This window comes from Canis lupus, chromosome 27 (genome assembly GCF_048164855.1).
Source record: "Canis lupus baileyi chromosome 27, mCanLup2.hap1, whole genome shotgun sequence".
Classification (NCBI taxonomy): Eukaryota; Metazoa; Chordata; class Mammalia; order Carnivora; family Canidae; genus Canis; species Canis lupus.
In genome coordinates this window covers 30,308,252-30,333,751 of record NC_132864.1, presented here as the reverse complement: position 1 = coordinate 30,333,751, position 25,500 = coordinate 30,308,252, and the positions used below count along the sequence as shown (strand labels likewise).

The 25,500-nt window shown below is 41.9% G+C and overlaps 1 protein-coding gene across 4 annotated transcripts in view; it reads right to left on the bottom strand.

Annotated features, from left to right (window-relative positions):
* OSBP2 (oxysterol binding protein 2) overlaps positions 1–25,500 on the bottom strand; it is a 194,947-nt gene that overhangs the window by 138,030 nt on the left and 31,417 nt on the right. For all 4 annotated transcript variants that reach the window (XM_072803248.1, XM_072803246.1, XM_072803245.1 and 1 more), the window contains one exon: positions 5,751–5,959. In XM_072803248.1, the coding sequence (XP_072659349.1) occupies positions 5,751–5,959 (209 nt within the window). The remainder of the gene's footprint in view (positions 1–5,750; positions 5,960–25,500) is intronic.

Sequence of the window (25,500 nt, the reverse complement as noted above, 5' to 3'; positions counted from 1 at the left end):
CTATCTTTCCCCATTGAGTGACCTTGGTATCCTTGTTGAAAATCCATTGCCCATAGATTATGTTTATTTCTATACTCTCAGTTTTATTTCATTGATCTGTATGTCTATCCTCAGTCCAGTACCACACTGTTTTGATTGTTGTAGGTTTTTCCTTAAAGATTTATTTATTTTAGAGAAAGTACACTGAGGGGAGAGCAGAGGGAGAGGGAGAGAAACTCAAGCAGACTCTGTGCTGAGCTTGGAGCCTGATGCAGGGCTCGATCTCATGACCCTGAGATCATGATCAGAGACAAAACCAAGAGTTGGATGAACCACCCAGGCATCTGTTGATAGTTGCAGCTTTATAGTAAGTTTTAAAATTAGAGTTTTCTAACTTTGTTTTCATTTTCAAGGTTGTTTTGGCTATTTTGGGTTCCCTGGAATGATTTTTTTTTTTACTTCTAAGAAAAAAAGACCATTGGAATTTGGTATGGATCATACTGTATCTATACATTGCTTTGGGCAGCATTACCATCTTAATAATATTAAGTCTTCCAATCCATGAACACAAATGTCTTTCCATTTACTTAGGTCTTCTTTAACTTCATTCAGTAATTTTTTTTTCAGTTTTCAGTGAAGATTTCATGTCCTTGGTTAAATTTATTCCTCAGTATTTTATTATTTGTGATTATATTTAAACGGAATTGTTTTCTTCACTTCTTTTTTGGATTCTTCATTGTGAGTACAGAGAAATACCAGTGAGGGTTGTTGATCTTGTGCTGTGCAGCTTTGCTGAATTTGTTTATTAGCTTTAATAGTTTTTTTTTGTGTGTGTATTCTTAGAGATTTTCCATATATAGGATTTTGTCATCCTCTAACAGGAAATTTTACTTCTTCCCTTCCAATTTTTCCTTTTGTTTCCTTTTCTTGTCTAGAACTTCCAGTATAGTATAGAATATCCATGGTGAAAATAGACATCCTTGTCTTGTTTCTGATCTTAGGGGAAAACTCTCAGTTTTGTTCTTTTTTTCTTTTTCTTTTTTTTTTTTTTTTTACCATTGAATATGAGGTTAGCTGTGGGGTTTTTCATAAATGTCTTTTATCACGTTGAGGAAGTTACACTTTAGTCTGAGTTTGCTGATGTTTTTATCATGAAAGGGTGTTGGATTTTGTCCTTTTTCTGCATCAGTTGAGATGATCATGTGAGGTTTTTTTTTCCCTTCAATCAATGTAGTCTAATATACTGATTGGTTTCTTACTTTGAACTGCCCTTGCATTCCTGGGATAAATCCCACTTGGTCATGGTGTATAATCCTTTTGATATGCTGTTGGATTTTGTTTGCTGATATTGTGTTGAGGAGTTTTACATCTATATTCATAAGAGATAATGGCCTATAGTCTTTTTTTATTTTCCCCCTGTGATGTCTTTGTTTGGCTTTGGTACAGGGCCAGACTCCCAGAGTAAGTTAGAAAGTGTTTCCCTCCTCTTCATATTTTGGAACAGTTTGAGAAGGATTGGCATTAATTCTTCTTTAAATGTTTAGTAGAGGGGCACCTGGATGGCTCAGTGGTTGAGCGTCTGCCTTTGGCTCAGGTTGTGATCCTGGGGTCCTGGGATCAAGTCCCACATCAGGCTTCCCGCAGGGAGTCTGCTTTCCTCTCTGCCCATGTCTCTGCCTCTTTCTGTGTCTCTCATGAATAAATAAATAAAAATCTTTTTAAAATGTTTAGTAGAATTCACCAGTGAAACTATCTGGTCCTGGACTTATCCTTGTTGGGAGATTTTTTAGGACTGATTCAATCTCTTTACTTATTATTTTCTATTTCTTCTTTAGTCAGTTTTGGTAATTTGTGTGTCTAGGAATTTGTCCATTTTATCTACGATGTCTAATTTGTTAGCATAAAATAGTTCATAGTATTGTTTTATAATCCTTTTTTATTTCTGTAGGATCAGTAGTAGTGTCCTCATTTTCATTTCTGATTTTAGTAATTGGAGTCTTCTCTCTTTTTTTTCCTAATCAGTCTGGTAGAAGGTCTGCCAATGTTGTTGATTGTTTCAAAGAACCAACTTTTTTGGTTTCACTGATTTTTCTCTATTATTTTTCTATTCTCTATTTCATTTATCTCAACTCTATATTTATTGTTTCCTTTCTTCTGCTAGCTTTGGTTTAGTTTAGTCTCCTTAATCTAGTTTCTTAAGATGTAAGGTTTGGCTATTGAGATTTTGTCTTTTTATTTTTTTTAAACATTTTTAAAATTTATTTATGATAGTCATACAGAGAGAGAGAGAGGCAGAGACACAACAGGCAGAGGGAGAAGCAGGCTCCATGCACCGGGAGCCTGACGTGGGATTCGATCCCGGGTCTCCAGGATCGCGCCCTGGGCCAAAGGCAGGTGCCAAACCGCTGTGCCACCCAGGGATCCCCAGAGATTTTGTCTTTTTAAATGTATATTTTATAGGTATAAATTTCTCTCTGAACACTGCTCTTGCTGTATCCTATAAGTTTTGGTATGTTGTATTTTCATTTTCATTAAACTCAAAGTATTTTCTAATTTCCATTATGATTTTATATTTGAACCATGGGTCATTCAAGAGTGTTTTAATTTATACATATTGGTGAATTTTCTAGTGTTTCTTCTGTAATTGATTCCTAGCTTCATTTCACTGTAGTGAAATGAAAAAAAAAATACTTTTTGTGAAAACCTCACATGAAAAAAGATACTTTGTGTGATTTATGTGGCCTAACAGCGTATCATGGAGAATTTTCCACATGCATTTAAGAACAATGTATGTGGGGATGCCTGGGTGGCTCAGCAGTTGAGCATCTGCCTTTGGCTCAGGGCATGATCCCGGGGTCCCAGGATCGAGTCTCACATCAGGCTCCCTGCATGGAGCCTGCTTCTTCCTCTGCCTATGTCTCTGCCTCTCTCTGTATGTGTTTGTCTCTCATGAATAGATAAATAAAATCTTTTTTTAAAAAAAAGGAGAATGTATGTGTTCCACTGATGTTGGGTAAGTGTTCTGTATATGTCTGTTTTTTTTTAATATTTTATTTATTTATTCATGAGAGACACAGAGAGAGAGAGGGGCAGAAACATAGGCAGAGGGAGAAGCAGGCTCCATGCAGGGAGCCCGATGTGGGACTCAATCCCAGGACCCCAGGATCACATCCTGGGCTGAAGGCAGGCGCTAAACCACTGAGCCACCCAGGCGTCCCTGTATATGTCTGTTAAGTCTAGTTGATTTATAGCACCCAAGAGTTTAAGCAGTGCCAGTATATGATTAAATTCCCATTTTTTAACATGTCATTCTGCCTGTGGTTTGGAGAAGTGACTTCACAGGAAGAGAGTGAGGAGGTTGTTGCAGATGTCCTGGTAAGAGGAGATGGTGTCTGGACTGGTGGGAGGCAGAAAAGCTGGGGAGTAGCAGATGTTTTCAAGAAGTAGGTAGAGGTAGGAAGTAGGCTTTTTGCTAGAAGATACTTGGTCCACAGTCTAAGAAGGAACAGATAGGCCCCAGGATGACGTGCAGGGGGTCTTTCTGGAGTACTGTCTGTGCCCTTGACCTACCTTGGTCACTATCAGCCAGAGTCAGAGAACTACACCAGGCTATCTTCCTTCATTCAGGGTTGCCTGAAACTTACTCCATGTGAAACGTTGCAAACCACAACTCTCCAACAACAGCCTGAGAACAGTGGGAGAAGGGTGTTGCCTTGCAGAGAATGCTACCACAAGAAGAACTATTTTTCAAGAAACAATCAGCCTTTCTATAAAAGCACAGTATCTTCCTGAAGGCTTCTCTTTCACACACATTAGTTCATTTATATTTCAAAATACTCAAAGGAGAGGAATCCTACCATTTCTCATCAACATATAGCAAGTACTACCTTGAATTGTACCTGAATGTTTATCCTGTGTCCTTACCAAGCTAACCCTGGGGAACACAAGACATGTGCTGTGTCTCCAGCCCCTGAAAATGCCAAGGGGTATGAAATGAAGCAAGGTGAGCCTGAGGCAACTTCTTTAGGGGTCCCAACCTCCCCTAGGGGAAGTCCAGGCTGAGCAATTCCTAGCACTGCCCAGCTGAGTTAACATTCACCGCAGAGGTTTCCATAGACCTCCAAACAGAAAGCACAGACTCTACTGGGGGTTTCACCATACCCCATGCCTGAAATGACCCCAACATCCTCCTTCAGTAGGAAATGGTGTGGTATCCTAGGGACCCCTTGCCAAGCTCAGCATCACTGTTGACACACCAGAGTCACACAAGTGCTGACCCCAAGGAAGAGTCACAAGGGGGAGGAGGGCAGGGCGATCCATGCTCCAAATGTGTGAGACCAAAAAAGAAGATCAGACTATATTCAATGACCTTCAGTGTGCACTGAGAAGCTACTGCTGAGTGAGACCCCAACACAATCCGACTAGGGATGGGGTTTGGCGGTTGATATCATAGCACCCCTCATCCTGCTTTGTGCTAGAGCTCCTTCCATGGGATTCACTGTCTCCCCAACCAGACTGTGTGCTAATCCTGGAGAGCAGAGGCTGTGAGAATACCTGGAGCCCTACCTTCCTAAAAGAACCCCACATGGGTCTGAGGAAACACACACCATTTTGTGTTAACCTCAGAAGAATCACAGCTTCTCAATCTGTCCTCCCTGTGTGTGTGTGGACCTAGTTTTCACCCATCAGAAACATTTGCTATCCCTCTGGGTGGACAAGGCTGTGGGAGGCAGGCATTCTCACACACTGCTACAGGCATCTGGTAGTACAACCCCTTTGGAGGACAGCTTGACAATCTCTCAGAATTACAAATGAACACACTCCTGTTAACCCAGCAATCCTGCCTTCTGGACTATATACTTCATTTATATTTCTGCAAAATTGAAATGAAATACAAGGTTACTCATTTCAACACAGTGTGTCATAGCAAAATAAACAATCTAAATGTTCATCAACAGGCTTTGAGTTAAATAAACTATGATACATCCATACAACAAAGTGCTATACTGTTGTAAAAACAAGGAGGAAACTTTCATGTACTGATAGGGAAAAAAATTCCAAGATATATTGTTAAATGGAAAGAAAGCAAGGTGGAACACTGCATTTATTTTAAAATAAGTACCAATTTTAATATATACGTAAAAGACACAAGGTAGCTCTGGTTGCTTCTAGGAGGGATGACAGGGTGGGTGGCTGGGAATGAGAGTCCAGGGCAGGCGTCACTGCATGTGCTTTGGAAACTGCTGCTTTATGAATCATATTAAGATATTACATATTAAGAAAATAACTGTATTAAAGTAAATAATTAAATGTCTTGCTCAGGATATCAGAGCTGGCCTTCCACCTCAACAAAGGCAGCAGCTCTGGCTTTTCAATTTCCAAAATAGGCCTGGGAGAAAGTCTGGTCCCAGGCACAGGTGTATAATCCTGGACTCCCACCCCTGCTGCTGCCTCTGGGTCTCACCCACTGCAGCATCTGAAGGGTCTGCTGAAGTCCAGAAACCAGACTTGTCCAAAGAGAGACACACACGGTCCTGCTCACTGAAAATATTTCTATCCCCAGAACTGCCAGCCAACCTTGACTACCTAAGCCTCTCACTGCTGAGGATACATGGAGCTGGGTGGGACGGGTGAACACATACCTCCACCTTCCAGGGTTGGTCTGGACTAGCCCGGGTCTCCTGGTCACCAACACCCCCAAACGCTTTCAATTCCCATTTTCTCCAGAACCATGACACTGCATGTATACCCGCTCACCAAGTGCTCACTACCTGAGTGGCTGCTCATCATGCGGACAGCCTTGGCCTTGGCCAGCTCCAGGGCGGTGATCCACTGTTGCCGCTCCACCTCCGAGCTGGCCTTGAGGTGGTAGGTCCTTGCCCCACTGGTCAGCACGATACCACAAGAGTCCTCCGTGTCAAAGTGCGCAGTGGACAGGTTGATGGTGCCACGGCAGGTGTGGGCCATTTCACCCTGATTTCTGTAGGATGTAAGAGAAAGTATGGGGTGAGGCTCCCAAACTCAATAGCTCTGACTAAAGAAAGCCTCAAGGCAAATCCTCAGAGTCTCAGACCCTTCAAGCTTGGAGAGACCCTGAAATGAAAGAAGGCAATGGCTGGGCTAACACAGTGTGAACTCATGACAGACACTGACCCTTTGCCAGTTACAAGATTATGGAGCTAACAGTACCAAAGTAAGGGGAAGCAGAGGTGACTGAGTGTGGGCCATTTCCAGCTCTGATCAATGTTTGAAAACGGAGACTGGATCTACTTAACTCCCTCCTTCACACACTCAAAGGAAATTGAGAACCCTCACAACATACCAAATCTCCTTCCATAGACTGTGTTGGAAAAGGAAGAGCCACTGGTCAGTATGTAACACTGCCAGTGACAGGAGCTCATTTGGCAATTCTGCTGTCTTTTGATGCTCCTTTATTTCTCCTAGCTCTTCCTCATCTGTTATCTTCTTGATTCTTCTAGAAGTTCTATTTTTTAAATATTTGCTTGTTTGTTTCTAGAGAGAGCGAGCAAGAGCACACAGGTGAGCAGGGGGAGTGGCAGAGGGAGAAGGAGAAGAGAATCTCAAGCAGACTCCCCACTGAGCATAGAGTCCAATGCAGGGCTCGATGTAGGGCTTGATCTCACAACCCTGAGATTATGACCTGAGCCAAAATCAAGAGTCAGATACTTAACTCACTGAGGCACCCTTCTTCTACCAGTTCTAAAGTCAAATGACTTGACAATAAGACATTCAGCTTTCATGTGAACAGTAGCCTCCTTTTCCGATACTCTTCTGCTGTGGTTACATTCCTTAGAGAAGATGACATAGTTTATACCCGAGGAGAGGTCCAATTCATAGACGCTGACATATTCCACTTGAAGGAGACTCCTAATTTACAAAACTGGCAAAGTTGGGCATGCCTGTTGGAGGCTTTACCTTTTAGATCAAAGGATTTTTAGGCTAGAGACCGTTCAGGTATTTTATTATTATTATTATTCATGGGAGGCACAGAGAGAGAGAGAGAGAGAGAGAGAGAGAGAGGGGCAGAGACACAGGCAGAGGGAGAAGCAGGCTCCATGCAGGGAGCCCGACGTGGGACTTGATCCTGGGTCTCCAGGATCACGCCCTGGGCTGAAGGAGGCGCTAAACTGCTGAGCCACCGGGGCTGCCCTAGACTGTTCAGGTATTAACATTATAGTAATTATCCAAAAATGCCACTCTGGCTCAGCTGAAAAAGGAGGGGAGGATGACTGTTCTAGACAGAGGGAACCGAAGTGGCAAAGACCATGAGGCTAGGTGGAGTATATAGCTTTCAAAGAACAGGAAAAAGTTCCATGTGGCTGAAGCATTGAGAACAACAGAGTGAAGGAGAAAAAGATACAGCTAGAAAATTGTATAGGAACCAAATGTAATGCCTTGCAGATTATGCTAAAGATTTAGACTTTTTTTTTCTTTTTTTTTAATTTTTTTTTTTTTTTACTTATGATAGTCACACAGAGAGAGAGGCAGAGACACAGGCAGAGAGAGAAACAGGCTCCATGCACCGGGAGCCCGACGTGGGATTCGATCCCGGGTCTCCAGGATCGCGCCCTGGGCCAAAGGCAGGCGCCAAACCGCTGCGCCACCCAGGGATCCCCTACTTTTTTTTCTTTTTAAAGATTTTATTTATTCATGAGAGACACGGGGGGGAGGGGCAGAGACACAGGCAGAGGGAGAAGGAGGCTCCATGCAGGGAGCCTTAAGTGGGACTCCATCCCAGGTCTCCAGGATCACACCCTGGGCTGAAGGTGGCGCTAAACTGCTGAACCCTAAATATTTAGACTTATCTCAAACAAAAACAGTGGGCCTCCTGGGCCTAACGTCAAGAAAGAAGCAGGGGTGGCCAAGAATTATAGAAATTCCTATAGAAAATAGGGAAGAGAAGTACTTGGGGTGAGATGGGGATATGGAAGCCTGGCCACTGTATGGTATTAGGGTTGGGCTGGAAGTTACCCAATGGCTATTGCATTGGATTACAATCCATTGACTAAATAAATATCCCTGTGTCCATAGTCAAAGGTATAAATAAATCAGGGAGAAGGGACAGATCTTTCTTAATGAACATAAATGTGATCATAGAAATAGAAAATCATTGAATGCAATGTGGGATTCTGGATTGGATTATAAAAGTTTTTAAAAAGACATTAAAGAAAAACTTGTGAAATATGAATAAAGTTGGAGGTTTAGTTAATAGTATCTTACAACACTAATTTTCCACTTTTGATAATTGTACTTTGCTGAGATAAGATGTTAACATTTGGGGAAGCTAGATGAAGGGCATGTGAGAACTCTCTGTACCTGCAACTCTTCTATAAGTCTGTTATTTCTTTTTTCTATTCTTTTCTTTTTTTCTTCTTTTTGTTAGTAGATAACCCATTTATTATAAAAGTACACAACTCAGGAACAGTCAGATGGAAGAGATACATAGGATAAGGTTTAGGGAAAGGATATGGAGTTTCCATCATCTCTGAGTGTGCCATGTCCCCAAATCTCCACATATTCACCTACCTGGAAACTCTCCAAGCTGCAGTCTAAGTTACTTCAAAATTAAAAATAATCTTTTTTAGGGGAACCTGGGTGGTTCAGTGGCTGAGTGTCTGCCTTTGGCTCAGGTCATTATCCTGGGGTCCTGGGATCGAGTCTCTCACTGGGCTCCTGCATGGAGCCTACTTCTCCCTCTGCCTATGTCTCTGCCTCTCTTTCTGTGTCTGTCATGAATAAATAAAAAAATCTTTTTTAAAAATAATAATCTTTTTTAATGCTGCCATCACACTCTGCCCAGGGCTACAGCTGATATGAAATCTTGTGTCCAGAACCTGAACTCACTTGCCATCAGGCTCAGTGACAGAGTTGGAGATATTCCCAATGTCACTGAAGGACAGAAGCCCTAACTCAGCCCCCATCATAAAGCTTGGTTCTGGACAAGGCTCTCCACAGAGTGAGGTAAAGGCACTCTAAAAATCACTAGAAAAAGAGGAGTAGAGTGGTGGGTAAGGCTCAGAGAGGGAGGGAGGATCTCCCAGTGAAGATAAACTGAAAACCAAAACTCAAACCTATGAAGAAAATTAATGCTAACAAAGAAAACAACAAAGTCAAATGCTCAGCAGATGAATCACTTCAGACAAAATGGATCAGAATAATATTTTTAAATGAACATAAATAGGCTTAATATTATTAAAGATGAAGGAAAAACATCAATAAAGAGCAATTATTTGTGAAACAAAAGCTGGTAGGGATGCCTGGGTAGCTCAATGGTTGAGAGTCTGCCTTTGGCTCAGGGTGTGATCCCCAAGTCCTGGGGTTGAGTCCCACACTGGGCTTCCTGCATGGAGCCTGCTTCTCCCTTTACCTATGTCTCTGCCTTTCTCTCTGTGTCTCTAATGAATAAAGAAATAAAATCTAAAAAAAAAAAAAAAAAAAAAACCTGGTAAAAATGAAACAAGAACAGGTAGGTATGAAAAGTAACCAGAGAATTTCAGCAAATGAAAATATAGTAGATGACTTGAGATTAATTTTTCAGTTTTTGTTCTGTATCAGAAGAAATTATATAGGGGCACATATGAATTTAGGAATTAAACACCCATTAAAATCATTAAATACATTTGCTTGTCTTAGAATTTAACTATGTTCTTTTTTCTTTCATTTAGATGTTTTGTGGTTAGTCCCTGCTCCACCAGTAGCCAAAGTGATATTTTTTTTGTCCTGTTATTCAGTTTTTTAAAATTTCAATGCCTTCAAAGTAAGTTCCAAAAGTATCTAAAATTCAGGACATTTCCTAAAATTCTGGTTGTTTTTTGGGAGTGGTGCACCTACCCATGTTGTATATAAGAGTTTTTGTTTCTCCCATTGTGCGTCCTGGCTAATGCAACCCTTCTATGAGAGCTGACCCTTCCAGGGCCACCCAACATCCCAGATAGTGGAAAAGTTAAAGCCCCACTCATAGAAAACTGTGTACTTGGGTCTGTAAGTTGCAGTGGCAACTCCTGTCCTACCTTCCCGGGATGGTAACTTTAGAAGTGTAAAGCAACCCAGAACCATCTATTCTCATCAATCCCTGGGCACCTTCAGTGCCTCAAGACAAACTAGGCTATGTCCTAGGGCCTGCCAGTTATGTCAGAGCTCATATCCAGCACACATGATCATTTATCTTCTGCCAGTTTTTAAAAGAAACATGTTTTGTGGCATTACTTTACATTTGGTGGATATTTTAAGTATTTAGAACAAGACAAAATATGGAACACCTTGTAAACTTAACCATAAGAGAGCTTACCATAACTAATACCCTTCTAAGTGAATCACACTGACTCTCAGCCAAATAACATTCAGCAGTTCTGATGGCCAATGTCCTTGCCAGAGATGAGACCATGATACCAGTTATCAGAACTTAGAAGCCTGTAATAGTGAAATAGCACGTCCTAAACACTAACTAAGCTGTAATAGTTAATGTAGCACTTTGGCTAGTGACTAACCCACCTGTATTGGGTACAAAACTTGTACACCAGAGTCCCCTCACCACCTCCTCTATTATCTCTCTTGGAACCCCATTTGGCTTGAGTTGCTCCTCCATTTCTGGGCTTGGCAGGGACGCTGAATCTCAGAGTATGAGATCTGGCTTCCCGATTGCCCATCGAGAGACCAGATTTTTGTAACCCACTAATGTGAAAAGGTTAACACCTCACAGGCTGAACAATGACCAGTGGGAAGTGGGAAATAGATGGGAAGCAGGCAGGTAAATACTCCCCACTTTTCCCCTCGGTGGACTTTCCTAAAGTATGTTTTATCTTTGCAAACCTTCTGGAGAAGTCCATGAGCCTAGAGAACATGAGTAGTCTATGACCCTTGAGTTTGCTGTGAAGTGTTAGCCACCTCAATAAAGTTTCACATTACTTTGGATCTTTGCCTTGCCTTTCTTTAGGTTTTGGCCTCCACATCACCAACGCTCATCTTGCTGAGTGTCCAGCTTGCCAGCAGGAGGGATTGACACAAAACCTCCATGGCATGACCCCCTCCTTGGGGAGAACAAGATAGCCACCAACTAGATCAGATCACTTTCACCTTGTGTGTGTGGACGGGGCAGGGGTCGGGTATTGAGTGATTTTTCCTTACTGGAATCCATGTGTTTTCTGGTAATGGTGTTGCCTTCAGCAGCACTATGGTCCGGTTATTGAATCCTCATTCACTGGCCTGGATTCTTATATGACACAGCCTCAAAGTCACCATTTCAACTGAGAAAGTGAAACAATGACTCCTGACTGGAGTTCACTGATCTCACTGTGAACCCTATTGTCACTCAGGAGCAGCCAACCTGACAGAAGAATGGAATGGCCTATTGAAGGCTCAGCTTGGGAGCACCTGGGTGGCTCAGTGGTTGAGGATTTACCTTTGACTCAGGTGATTCCGGGGGAATCGAGTTCTGTATCAGGCTCTCCACAGGAAGCCTGCTTCTCCCTCTGCCTATGTCTTTGCCTTTCTCTGTGTGTCTCTCATGAATAAATAAATAAAATCTTATAAAAAGAAAAAAAAAAGAAGGCTCAGCTGGGGCATCTACTGAGGAGATGTCTTATGGGATTGACCATCTAACCTCCAGGATGAAGCATATGCCTTGAACTGACAGCTGATATCTGGTGCTGTGTCCTATATAATTACAGAAGATGTGTCCCCGTGAGCCCTGCTCACCATTACTCATAGTGACACCTTGCAAAGTTAGTGCTTCCTATCAGCTGGGCTCAGCTGGTTTAGAGGTTCTGCTTCCAGGAAAAGGGGAAGCACAACACAATAAGGCATGCATTAAATCAGAAGCTGATGATGCCCTCTGGCCACTTTCTGCCCCTTGTAACAGCGACCAACAGACCAAGAAGAGAATAACAATACTGCTGGGGTTACTGATGCTAACCACCATGAAGAGTTAGGTTAGTAGCACATATGGGGATGGGAGGGGAATGCCTGGAATTGATCTGAGGGGAGTCCCTGAGGACTTTCTTAACACTTCCATGTCTGGCAGTGGCTATTAATAGGCAAGGCAACAAGGAAGTTGCCAGAGTGCTAGTAGAGAGCAAAGAGGATCTAGAACAGGTGGTGGAGGAGGAAGATAATGAATATCCATTACAGTGTCAGGACAGACAGGACAGCAGTGAATGAGCTTGTGTCGTGGCCTTCTTGCTTCCCTCTGCCAGGTAACCCCAGCAGGCCACCAGGAAGGGGCATCTGTAACTGCTCAGATTTGCACCTCCCCTCCCAGGGAAGGGGTAAAGATGTCTTCATTCTCTTAGGAGAATGGGGGTTCCCACATTGTAGTAGGAGAGCTGACACCATGGGAGGGCATGAGTGGACCTGAGTAGCACAAGGTGTGGAGCGTATTGGACACAAACCTTTGTGCACCTTCTCAGGTTCCCTTGGCCACCTCCTTCCCTGTCTCTCTCTGTCGCTACCTCAACCTTGCCTGATTGTCCCTCTACTTCTGGACTTTTGTGAAATGTTTTGTAGGAAACAGAAGGTGGAAGCAAAAGGGGCGCAGATCAATTCCCCCTCCACTCTTTCTTCTGCAGACTGCTCAGAGGTATGTTTTCTCCTTGCATATCTTCTGGAGATGTCCCTATGGCAGGCCTCCTGTATCTCTCTGCAGCTCACCTGTCCACTTCCCATTTCTACCTCTCCCCCCTGGGATTGCGCCTTGTACATAAAGTGTCAGATCTTGGGTGCCTGGGTGGCTCAACTGGTTAAGTGATCAGCTCTTGCCTTCAACTCAGGTCATAATCTCATGGGTGGTGGGATCAAGCCCCTCATCAGGCTCTGAACCCAGAGGGGAGTCTGCCTGGGGATTCTCTCCCTCTGCCCCTCCCCCTACTCGTGCTCTCTCATTCCCTCTCTCTCTAAGGTAAAAAATCAATCTTAAAAAAAAGAAAGAAAACACAAAGTGTCAGCTCTTTAATCCTTGCCTTGGTCTATGTTTTCTAGAACCTTCATAAAAAATAGGCAAATAATAATAATAATAATAATAATAATAACTGACAAGCAGCAAATTCAGATCAAGATCCACAGAAAGACAAAGGCTACTAATTTAGAGCAAAGCACTTAGCCTTGTGTGTGACTTTCATTCAATGCTAGCTCAAGCTGAGTCTGATTCATTAGCAAAGTCTGCTCCAATCTTCCAAACCCAAATTCAGTAGTACTTCCTATGGGTCACTATATATAGGAATTGTGCTAGAAATTGGAGAGGGGGTAAATATAAAGATAAATAAAACACATTTTCTGGTCTCAAAGAACATTCCATTTTGTGAAAGAGACAGGCCTGTAAATGGCAAGCTACTATTTTAATAGGCAGAGGAAAATAAATTCAAAATGGAGTATTCACTTTAGGAAAATTCATTGAGTTGTATACTTATAATTACCTACTTTTCTCCATGTATGTTACACACATATAGTATATTGTGTGTTACAGATACAACCGTTGTCAAAAAAAAGTTTTATTTTATTTTTTTTAAATTCATGAGAGACAGAGAAGAGGCAGAGACACAGGCAGAGGGAGAAGCAGGCTCCCTGTAGGGACTCGATCCCAGGACCCCAGGATCATGACCCGAGCCAAAGGCAGCTGCTCAACCACTGAGCTACCCAAGCATCCCAAAAGTTTGTTTCAAAAACAAACTAAAAATGGAAGAATAGGTTGCCGGTGGTGGGAGCTCAGAAAACAGAACGACCCCTTCTGTCCTAGGGGGATCAAGAAGGTACACTGGAACAGAATTTCAAACAATGAGGGGACTCTGCCCAGGCAAAGGCTAGGAGGAGGGTCAGACCAACCCAGAACAGTGATGTGGGTGGAGGGTGTGGCTCTAGGAAAGTTTCAGGATCCAAGGCAGCCAAAGAAGTCCAGACATGGCCTGGCTTGATAATGGGTATTATGAGTTAAACTCTATTGACCAGGAAGATATGTTGAAATTCTAATCCTCAGTACCTGCAAATGTGACCTTATTTGGAAATATGGTCTTTGAGGTTATAATCAGGTTAAGATGAAGTAATTAGGGTAGGCCCTAATCCAGTATGACTGGTGTCCCTATAAGAGGAGGAAGAAAAACACAGACACAAGGCAGCAGAGATGGGAGTGATGTATCTACAAGCCAAGGAACACCAAGGATTACTGGCAAACATCAGAAGCTAGCCAGGCCTGGAACAGAACCTCCCCTAGAGGCTTCAGAGAGAGTGTAACTCTGCTAATCCCTTGATTTTGGACTTCTAGCCTCCAGGACTGTGAGACAATAAATTTCTGCTGTATTAAGTCACCCAGTTTATGGTGCATTATCACAGTATCCCTAGGACACTAAACATGATGGCTGAACAGATAGATGAGCACAGGAATGGCCTTCTAGAAGCTGCCATGTCTGGCAGCTGGTTTATTCCTACGTATCAATCATGGGACTGCATTTCAACTCTCCATCCAGTCCCTACCTAGAACAGTCTGTCACCACAGCACCCATATCACTCCTCTTTTTTTTTTTTTTTTAAGATTTTATTTATTTATTCATGAGAGAGAGAGAGAGAGAGGCAGAGAGAGAAGTAGGCTCCATGCAGGGAGCCCGACGTGGGACTTGATCCAGGGTCTCCAGGATCACGCCCAGGGCGAAAGGCAGGCGCCCAACCGCTGAGCCACCCAGGGATTCCCCATATCGCTCCTCTTGTTCCTAGAGCAGCTCTGTCCCAGAACTACCCATTGCAGTTCAGAGCTTTTCCATTTTCCTATACCACTGAGGCTGGAGCACCCAAAATGGCCTTCAGCAAAGATTCCAAGGTTCAGGTTTCACCAATGACATGCATTAACACAAGATTTAAATGTAGAAGTAAGTTAAGAGGGAAGTGAGCAGAAGAAAAGTTATCCATTGTGGTGTCAGGGACTCTGACAGAGGGAGCAGGCTTTTTAGCCATCGGCTTCCCAATTCTGTGGCTCCCTACAGCAGCATCTGCTGCCTCCAGCAGAGCTAGTGAGAGTCTGAGGACCTACAATGCTCCTTTCAGCTAGCAGCTGCTCCTCCAGCCTTCCCAGGGACTAGGAAGCTACCTCACTCCTGACAGCACAGCCTTTAGGCTAACACTAGCCAGAGTCATTTCTGGTATGCTCAGCTGAGTTCTGGCCAAGGCACCTTCCCAGAGGCTACATCATCTCAGAATGAATACCCGTGACTGCAATCAAGATTGCAGATCTTGTGATGTGTGCTGATATGTGCTGCCTGAGATCTCTGGCAACCAAGGCACACACAGGCCAATTCTATGCATTTGCAGAGGGTTTTGTTTTGTTTTGTTTTGCAGAGGTTTTAAAATCTGGATCTAGAGATGCAAAATGGATAGCCAAAAACCCAATTTAAACATAGGCAAAAGATTTGAACAGATACTTCACAAAAGACGATCTCCAAGTGGCTAAATGAACATATGAAAAAGTGTTCAACTTCATCAGTGATCAGTAAACATATGTATGCATCATGATCCAACAGTTCCACTCCTATGGACTTCCCCATTAGGGACGTATGTATACTTGTGGTTATTAAAAGACATGTCCTGGAATGTCTGCAGTACTCTTCCTAAAAGCCCAAAACTGTACCAACCCGTATATCCATCATGGATATGGATATAGATATTCAATGGATAAACAACTGGTGGCTTATCCATGTGATGACTTATCCAAATGGCGGAGTGTTATACAGCAATGCAAATAAATGCATAAGAACATACACAAACAAGCTGGAAGAACCTTACAAATACAATGCTGAGCAGAAGAAGCCAGACACAAAGAAAATGTATTGTGAGACTCTACTTAGAGAGAAAATACAGTAACAGGCAAAACTGAGCTTTGTGATAAGAAATCAAGGCAGCAGTTGTCTGTGGGAAGCAATGACTGGAGGGGACAAGTGGGAGGCTCCTGGGAGTGGGGAATGGTCATGTTTTACTTCTTCTCTTTACAGGAGAATCGGCTATTCACTGTGTTCATTTTGGGAACATCCCCTGTACACTTACCTGCCACTTGTCTCTATGCATATCCAACTTCATTAAAACTTAACATTAAAAAGAACAGGGATGGAGGATTCTTTCATGGCAGTAGAGGCAGCAGTGACTCTGCTGAAGCAATGAATCAAAGTTCTCAAGGGCAGCAGAGGTAGCAGAACCCCAGGAGCATCAACATCCAGTGCCCAGGTGGCAATGTCCTCTCCAGGACATGACTTTGGTCTGCCAAAAGTGGCTGCCCAGCCTGCCTTGTTCTTGCCCCCCTCTGACAGCTCTGTCCTATTGCCTTTTCAGAAATCCTATGAGCTCCTATACATCCTTTTTTGCTTAAAATATCCAGAGCTGGGTTTCTATTGTTCTTGACTGAGAACCTGCTAGTACAGGTGGACAGTGGCCACAGAAGGGATATGAGAGGGTAGTGAAGAGAGTCATACAAGAGACATAGGCAGGAGAAACAGTAGATTTTGGTTCTTGTACCTCTCCGGACACAAGGATGTTGTTAGGACCTGTCCAGGTCTAAGTAACAAAGCTCAGGCTATTCGTTCTATCTACCACATCCTGAGGGCTTACCTTAGAAGTGTCTCACATAGATTAGCCACTTAAGATATGATAGGAAAGGCAGGAATGTTACCTTTCTGGAATGTTACCTTCCAGATGCAGAGGCTGAAAGGCTTGGCTATGTGGGCAGCTCACTGCAGGTCCCACAGAGGACCAAGCCACTAGAGCCAGGCCCATCCATCCACCTGCAGCCCTGTCTCTTACCCACGGGAGTGCATGGACACGTCCCCACGCTTCATTTCTATTTTCAAAAGTCATCAGAGCTGGGATCCCTGGGTGGCGCAGCGGTTTAGCGCCTGCCTTTGGCCCAGGGCGTGATCCTGGAGACCCGGGATCGAATCCCACGTTGGGCTCCCGGTGCAGGGAGCCTGCTTCTCCCTCTGCCTATGTCTCTGCCTCTCTCTCTCTCTCTCTGTGTGACTATCATAAAAAAAAAAAAAGTCATCAGAGCTGGTTAAATAGCACCATCCAGAAAATGCTCAATATGGCAACCGTCAGAAGTGGCCAATCGAACAGAAGCATCTACTGCATGGATGAGACTATCACCACGAGACCTGACACTGTTTCACTTGGCTTCTGGCCTCATTCTTTTCCATTTAAAGCTTCCCTTGAGAAATGTGAAATAATTGTTGCTGCAAATTCTATAGGAAGGACATTTCTAATGCAGTTTTTTTAATAAAAAAGGAGACTTGGGAGCATTCTCCAAATACTGAAACTCACATCACTACATGTTTACACAAATAGATGGTGACAGAGAGCAATTTATAAAAGGCCAGCACATTTCTCCATACAACTTACATCTAGATAGTACTTCACTTTCCACAGGAGACTGTCACCAACACGATTCCTTCAATCCTCATAAGAACCCATAAAGTGGGCAAATATTTAAGCAAATGTTGATTTGCTTAGCAAATATTTATCAAGTATATTCCAAATGGCAGGCACCTGCAGGAGGGAATTAGCCTCATTTTACAATCAAGAAAGGAGAAGAGGCCAGGAAAAGGTAAATCATGTCCAGGAAAAGGTAAATCATGTGCCCTCATCCATAAAACTGGTAAACAATAAAGTCAACTGGAACTGGGTATCTCTGCCACCAACACAGGGCTCTTTCCATGGAGAATCCTAAGGTATCCATCCAGGAAATGCTTTATTCTGGTCATTACTTCTGTTTGTCGCTTGCAAGTGAAAACATAAGTTCCATGAGACAGAACTGGCCTATCTTGTCCTTACCTGGCTCAGAGCTGATGCATGGTGAGAACTCAGAGGTGGTGGGCTGGCTGCGAGAATTCATGCATGAGTGTTACACAAGCAGGGAGACAAACCCAGGGAGATGATCCAGCCCCAGCGCCACCTGAAGCCCTGCCAACCTCACACATTTAAGGTGGAACAGCAGGATAACAACACCTCACCCTTCCACATCACTCACTGAAAATTAACAAGACTCTTTTTGTGGTTCCACCAAAATGTCAAAATACCATGTACCACCCATCAATGACTAAGGTGGTTCCTAAGATTCTTAAATGGAAACCCTGTCACAGAATATTAGACAAATGCTTTAGATCTCATATTTAGACTAAAATGCCTCATCAGGTAGAAAATGGATGAACACGTCACTTTTGCTGCCAATGCAGTAACAATAAGCCACAACGTTTTTCCAAGTTATTTACCCTTTTAAATTGTGAGGCTGGTCAGGCGAAAGCTGACCTGGACTTCACTGAAAAGAATGTCAAGTCCTCTCCAGCTTGCCTCCTCAATCTCCTTCAAAGCCACCCTCTACACTGCAGCTGTTCCGCTCAGCCCTGCACTAGGCCACGGTTATCCCTCACTCAGACACACCCATAGTCTCCTCATCAGCCTCTGCCACTCCCCTGTGGCAGAGCTACCTTTTTCTAAAACTTCATTCTGAATCTGTCAATATACTGCGTTAAACCCTTCGACAACTCTCCTATTCCTTCAGGACTAGGAGTCAAAGTCCTTGCTCCTGAATATGACTTACCAGCTCTTCCTGAATAGAAATCTACTGTTTCTCCTGCCTGTGTCTCTTGTAAGACTCTCTTCACTGCCCTCTCTGCCCTCTGACATCCCTTCTGTGGCCACTGTCCACCTGTACTAGCAGGTTCTCAGTCAAGAACAATAGAAACCCAGCTCTGGATATTTTAAGCAAAAAAGGATATATAGGAGCTCATAGGATTTCTGAAAAGGCAGGAGGATAGAGCTGTCAGAGGGGGACGAGAACAAGGCAGGCTGGGCAGCCACTTTTGGCAGACCAAAGTCATGTCCTGGAGAGGACATTGCCACCTGGGCACTGGATGTTGATGCTCCCAGGGCTCTGCTACCTCTGCTGCCCTTGAGAACTAGTCATTGCTGCCTCTACTGCCATGAAAGAATCCCCCATCCCTGTTCTTTTAAATGTTAAGTTTTAACGCACTTTGATATACAAAGTGGCACAACATTTTTCAAAGGCTGAAAGGAAAGAAGTGCCAACCCAGAATCCAGTGAAAATACCCTCTAGGAATGATGGAAAAGGACATTCTGAAATGAAGGAAAACAAAGAGAACTTGTCACCAGCATATCTACCTTAAAACAATGGCAAAAGAAAGATTCTCTAAAAAGAAAGGAAATGATAAAAAGAAAGAATCTTAGAACATCAGGAAGGAAGAAAGAACATTAAACAAATTTATGGCTTAAGACAATAGATATTCCTTCTCTTGAGTTTTCTAAATTATATTTGATGGTTGAAGCAAAAATTTAAACACTGTATGATGTGGTATGATGTGGTTCTACATGTATGTAGAAGAATATTTAAGACTACTAGACTATAAATGGGGGCAGGTAAAGGAACTTAGAGGGAAGTAAATTTTCTATACTTCATTGAAACTGGTTAAATGACATCAGCAGATCTGATAAGTTATGTATATATAATGTAATATATGAAGAATCACTAAAAATGTTATCCAAAGAGATACTCAAAGCACTGTAGAATTAAATACAGTCATCATATGACCCAGATTCCACTCCCAGATATATAACCGAGAGAAATGAAAATATATGTCCCCACAAAAACTTGTACACAAACTTTTACAACAGTATTACACATAAAAGGTGGAAATAATCCACATATCCATAGGTAGATGAATGAACCCCCAAAATAGTATATTATACAATGGAATCATTCCTACACTGGAATATTATTTAGCCATAAAAGGAACAAACTACTGGTCTATGCTACAACTTGGATAAACCTTGAATACTATGCTAAGTGAAAGAAGCCAGTCACAAAAGTCCACATACCATATGACTTCATTCATACAAAAGTCCATGCTAGGGAAACATATAGAGGCAGAAAGTATATGAGTGGTTGCTTAGGGCTAGGGGAAGATTTGGAGGGAGAGGGATGGGCAGAGTAGTGATAGCTAAAGGATATGGGGTTTCCTTTGGAGGTAATGAAAATGTTATAAAATTGACTGTGATGGTTGCACATATCTGTGAATATATTAAAAACCATTAGTTGTATACTTTAAGTGGGTTATTTGCACAGTATGTAGATCATATCTTAAAGGTCAGAACAAGAATAACAACTGCAATACATTGAAAGGCTTCAAGTCAAGAAATGTATAATTATACTAAAAAATAAGTCATTAGTAACCCTGGAGAGATACTAAAAGTCCAACTCATTTGTCTGATAACTGGTGAATAAAGGAAAGCATAGAACATTTTCCCTACCATTTATATTTTAGCAAAACTATTGGGTAACCAAATGGTTAGATGAGGGGAAATTTCTCTTTATAGAATTATTTTCACTAATAACTACAAAAGGAATGATAGAATATCATCATTTTGTAGCCTGTACTGAACTAATGGGTCTAGGAAATTGTCCACGGTAGCTGCTAGTGTGTGTGTGTGTGTGTGTGTGTGTGTGCAAGAGAGAGAGAGAGAGAATCAGACAACATGCATACCCTTTCAATATACCTATGAATCATTTTGCCAATATAACTGAATCTTACTCTGAATCTCTAGCTGTCAGTTTATAGGAAATAAAGGAAATAGAAGAGTATCATAAGCAACATTATGGAGATGTAATCAGCGAATTCCAGTCTGTGGCAAACTACAGAACAAATGACCTAGTTTCTTCAACCAATAAATTGCAAAAGGAAAAAAAGGGAGAAAGAGAATCTGTAAATCAAAAGAGACGGGGGAGTTCCTTCCCCTTTTCCAGGCAGTGCTCAGCCATGGGGACTCAGCACAACCAGCAGCATCAGGGCAGCCAGGCCTTGAGGCAAAGAGGTATGGCTGGCATCAAAGATGAGCAACACTAAGGTCAAGAAAATTCAGTGAGCATGACTGGGTGTGAAGGAACAGACGGAACTTGGTCAGCATGGCTGAGAGAGTAGTTTCATACCTGAAATTGAGCAAATATTTAAATATATTGAGGATAGTGGGAGCCAGAGCTCTTTTTGTCAGAGTTTGAAGTAGGAAAAATGGAAGGAGAGAGTGAGAAAAAAACTATCTCTATCCACCGAGAGAGCCAGAAGCAATGATGTCCCAGTGACAATGAGTATACCCAGCATCCAGAACTGGGCTTCTAGATATCATTTTCCACTAAAAGGGATGGGGTTCATTAGAGAAATGCACATTCCAGTATAAGACAAACCAAGAATATTTTGTTGTGGGCTGACTGGGTGGCTCAGCGATTGAGCATCTGCCTTCGGCTCACAGGATCCAGCATGGAGTCCTGCATTGGGCTCCCTGCGGGCAGCCTGCTTCTCCCTCTGCCTATGTCTCTGCCTCTTTCTCTGTGTGTCTCTCATGAATAAATAAATGAATCTTTTAAAAAAAGAATATCTTGTTGTGCCAAAAGTAAGGAAATGTTCAGAGTGATGGGTAATGTCAAAAGTATACAGGAGCCAATTTAAAACGACTCCTCCTACCCAAAGCTGGGAAAATTTGAGTAGCAATATAAATGAGAGTTACTGTTAATAACCCACTGGATGAGACAAAAATCTATGAGGTCATATTGATATGAATAGATGAACAGATAATTAAATAAAAAGCTCCTTTTATAGTACAATGCCTTCTGATAAATGTGAAAGGAATGGTGTAAAAAGAAATATCGCCAACTGGCAACTATCAAAACAATAACTTATTTGATTCAGCCAAGAATAACCAAAAGGTACTAAAAACCAGTGGGATTTGTTAAAGAATTGTGTTTTACCTAGCCTCAAAGTGTCTCCCCATAAAATACATTCTAATTTAATTATTAATTAATTATCACATTAGTTATATTCTAGTTTTATTCTGGGGTTATTCCAAGTATCTAAATTATAATTTAATTCTAATCAATTATTTGCTGGTTCTAATTAATTGTTTATAATTCCAATTAATTATTAATTCTGATTACTTACTTATTAATTCATTGGTTCTGATCAATTACTTATTAATAATTATAAGTCAACTTTACAGTGGAGAAATCTGGCAATAAACACCATCTTAATCAAATGATAAAAGTTACACCACTACTAGCAAGACTAATCAACATCCTGTGCCTCCTGATACGATGCACTGTGAAGGACATGGTAGTATATCCTGCAGTATTCCTGCCACAAATGTAGGACCTGAATCTAAACATAAGGGAACACTAGGCAATCCTAAACTGAGGCACAATCCACAAAGTAACTGGCATATATTTATCAAAAATTTCCAGGTCATAAAAAACAAGGAAAAATGGGGGAACTGTTCCAGACTGAAACTAAAGTGGTAAGACAACCAAATGCGATCAACAATCCTGAATTGGCTCTTGTACCTCTAAAGGACATAATTGAGACAACTGGAAAAATCTGGATGGCATCCATGGATTAGATGATAGTATTTTTTTAAAAGATTTTATTTATTTATTTATGAGAAACACAGAGACAGAGGGAGAAGCAGACTCCCTGTAAGGAGCCTAATGTGGGATCACGCCCTGAGCTGAAGGTAGATGCTCAACCACTGAGCCACCCAGGCATCCCTAGATGATAGCATTGTATCAATGTTTACACTGCGGATATAGGAGAATGCCCTTGTTTTAAGGAATACACACTGAAGCACTAAGTGTAATAGGCATTATGTCTGAAACTTACTCTTAAAATCTTAAGAAATAAGATGTATAAATATGACATAGAGAATGTAGAGCATAGTAACAATTGGGGGATCTGAGAGTACATGGGTACATAGGAGCTATTTGTGCTATTCTTGAAATTTTCCTCTAAGTTTGAAATTATTTCAAAACAAAAAGTTTATTTTAAAAAATCCAGGGAGGGCAGCCTGGGTGGCTCAGCGGTTTAAGCGCCTGCCTTCCACCCAGGGCGTGATCCTGGAGTCCCAAGAACGAGTTCCACGTCAGACTCCCTGCATGGAGCCTGCCCCTCCTTCTGCCTGTGTCTCTGCCTCTCTCTCTCTCTCTCTATTATGAATAAATAAAAATAAAAATCTTAAAAAAAATAAGAAAATAAAAAAATAAAAAATCCTGGGAGAAATATCAATAATTGCAATGAATGGATCTTATTTGGATCCTGATTTCTAGAAACTGTAGAAATGATTTTAAATTAATGAGGATATTTTAATATTGACTGGATATCTAATCTTATCAAAGAATCATTGTTAAACTTTTAGGCATATTAATGCCATTTTGATTTTTTTTAAAAAACCTTCATCTCTACAGAGATGCATACTGAAATATTTATAAATATTATTATTAAAATTATTTTTAAACTAATTATTAAAATTAGGTTAAAGATGTCTGGGACTTGCTTCAAATTAAGTGAGGGTGGAGAGGCTATAGACTGACCTAAAGGTAAGACTTGCTCACATTGAGTGATGGGGATATGGGGCTCATTATACCAACATCTCTACTTTTATATGTTTGAAATTCCCCATAATAATAAAAAAAATCCATTGCATTTTAAGTTCTTCACTGTGTGTAGTGATGACCAACAGCAGTCCGAACTACTTTTTTTCTTTTTAAAGATTTTATTTATTTATTTTAAAGTAAACTCTATACCCAACATGGAGCTCAAACTCATGACCCTGAGATCAGGAGTCACATGCTCTACCAACTGAGCCAGTCAGGTGCCGCTAAGTTGAACTACTTTGATGGTGAAGGGGACATCTTGAATCCCAGTGACCAGGCACAGGAATGAGGCTGTGCACTGAGTGTCTCAGGAGGAGATAAAAGATGACAGGTCCCCAGGGCACAGGGCTGGATTTATTTCAAGACCTAGTCATGGGCACAGAACCATTCAGGATAGTTGAAAACAGATTTGTTTTTTTTTTTTTTTTTTAAATCATCACACAGTCTCTGTAGCTGCAGCCATAATCTACAGAATGTTCCAGCAACCTAGATTCTTCCTTTTATAAGTGCTCTGTTGGCTTAAAATTTCAGCAGCCCTAAATGTACCCCCCAAAAATACTACACTAAGCAAAGGAGGTTCTAAAAAAGAAAACCAGTTAGCAAGCCAAGCAAAAGACTGAAACACTACAAATTAGAAGTCAATTAAGGAAACACTTGGATGGAATTTTAACACACCGAGGCCAATTACAAATTTAAATGCACAGATTACAATACAAGCTTACAGATCTGATGGTGAGACGTGTAATTTATTCAGGAATTCTACTTCTTCCTTTCATGGCCTCCAAGATGATGCACATTGATATTAATATTAGATGGAATAATCTTATGTAAAACTGACTCCCTCCAGGTTTCAAGTGAAGCAAAAATGGCTGAACTCCTATCAAAACATGACAGCAGCCTGTGAAACTATAGGCCTCACACCACAGGCTGTCACCAACTTCCCAGAGACTGTGTTTAAAACAACTGACACCCCTCCTCGTCATGTTCACTGTTTCATTCAGTCAGTATGACAGGCCAGCCACTTGTTCAGATCAGTGAGGAAAACAGATGATGAATTGGATGAAGAAGACATAGGATGAAGGTCCAGGTTCATGGGGTGGTGGCTCTCTCGGGCCTCCACAGAATCCATCAAGAGTGTATGACTTTCTGTCTCTCCTCTATCATTTGGGCTGAACAAGAGAGGGCCTCATCAGCACAGAGCACTCTCCTATGAAAAGGTTCCTGAACTCCAGAAGGATAGACTACAGCCTGGCTATACCCAAAAGAGCCTTCAAAGATGTCTTCTTCATCCTCTGGCAAATCCATCCCTGGTTTCCTTGACTGTACATGATAGACAGAAGTGTGAGCTTAAATGGTAGGTTTTCAACAGTTAAGCATTTACTACTAGCAAAATCCTTACATTCAAAACATCCCTTTTAGTGATGAAAGTGTTTACCAAGTACTTCCTCATGGTTTGTTTCAAACAGCCAAGTATGGCTGCTTATAGATGATAAAAGTGGGGGCCACAGAGATTTAGAGACTTTCCCCCACACTGGCAGGGCTAATTATATAACCAACAGGATACTGTGGAAATGACAGAGTCAAAAAAAGTCAAAAAGATTTTAAAAAATAAAACAAAACAACAAACAAACAAGAACAACCCAACCACTGTGTTCTCTGCTTGCTCGCTCAGATCACTCTCTGGAAAAAGCCAGCTTTTTGTATGTTGTGAGGATACTCAAGCAGCCCTTTGGAGAGGTCTACAAAGAGAGGCCCCGAGAACTCCTATCAACAGCCAACAAGTGCTTTGCTAAGCACATAAGTGAGTCACCTTGAGAATGGAGCCTGTAGCCCCAGTCAAGCCTTCAAGTGAGTGCAGCCTTCATGAGATATCCCAAGCCAGAATCATCCCAACTAACCACGCACACATGAATTCTGGCCCCACAGAAACTGTGAGATAATGTTTATTATTGTTTTAAGCCACTGAATTTCAGGATGATTTGTTACAGAGCAAGAGAAAATACACAGGGATGCTAAGCCAGCCAGTGAGGATGAAGAGTATGGCTGTGTGGGAC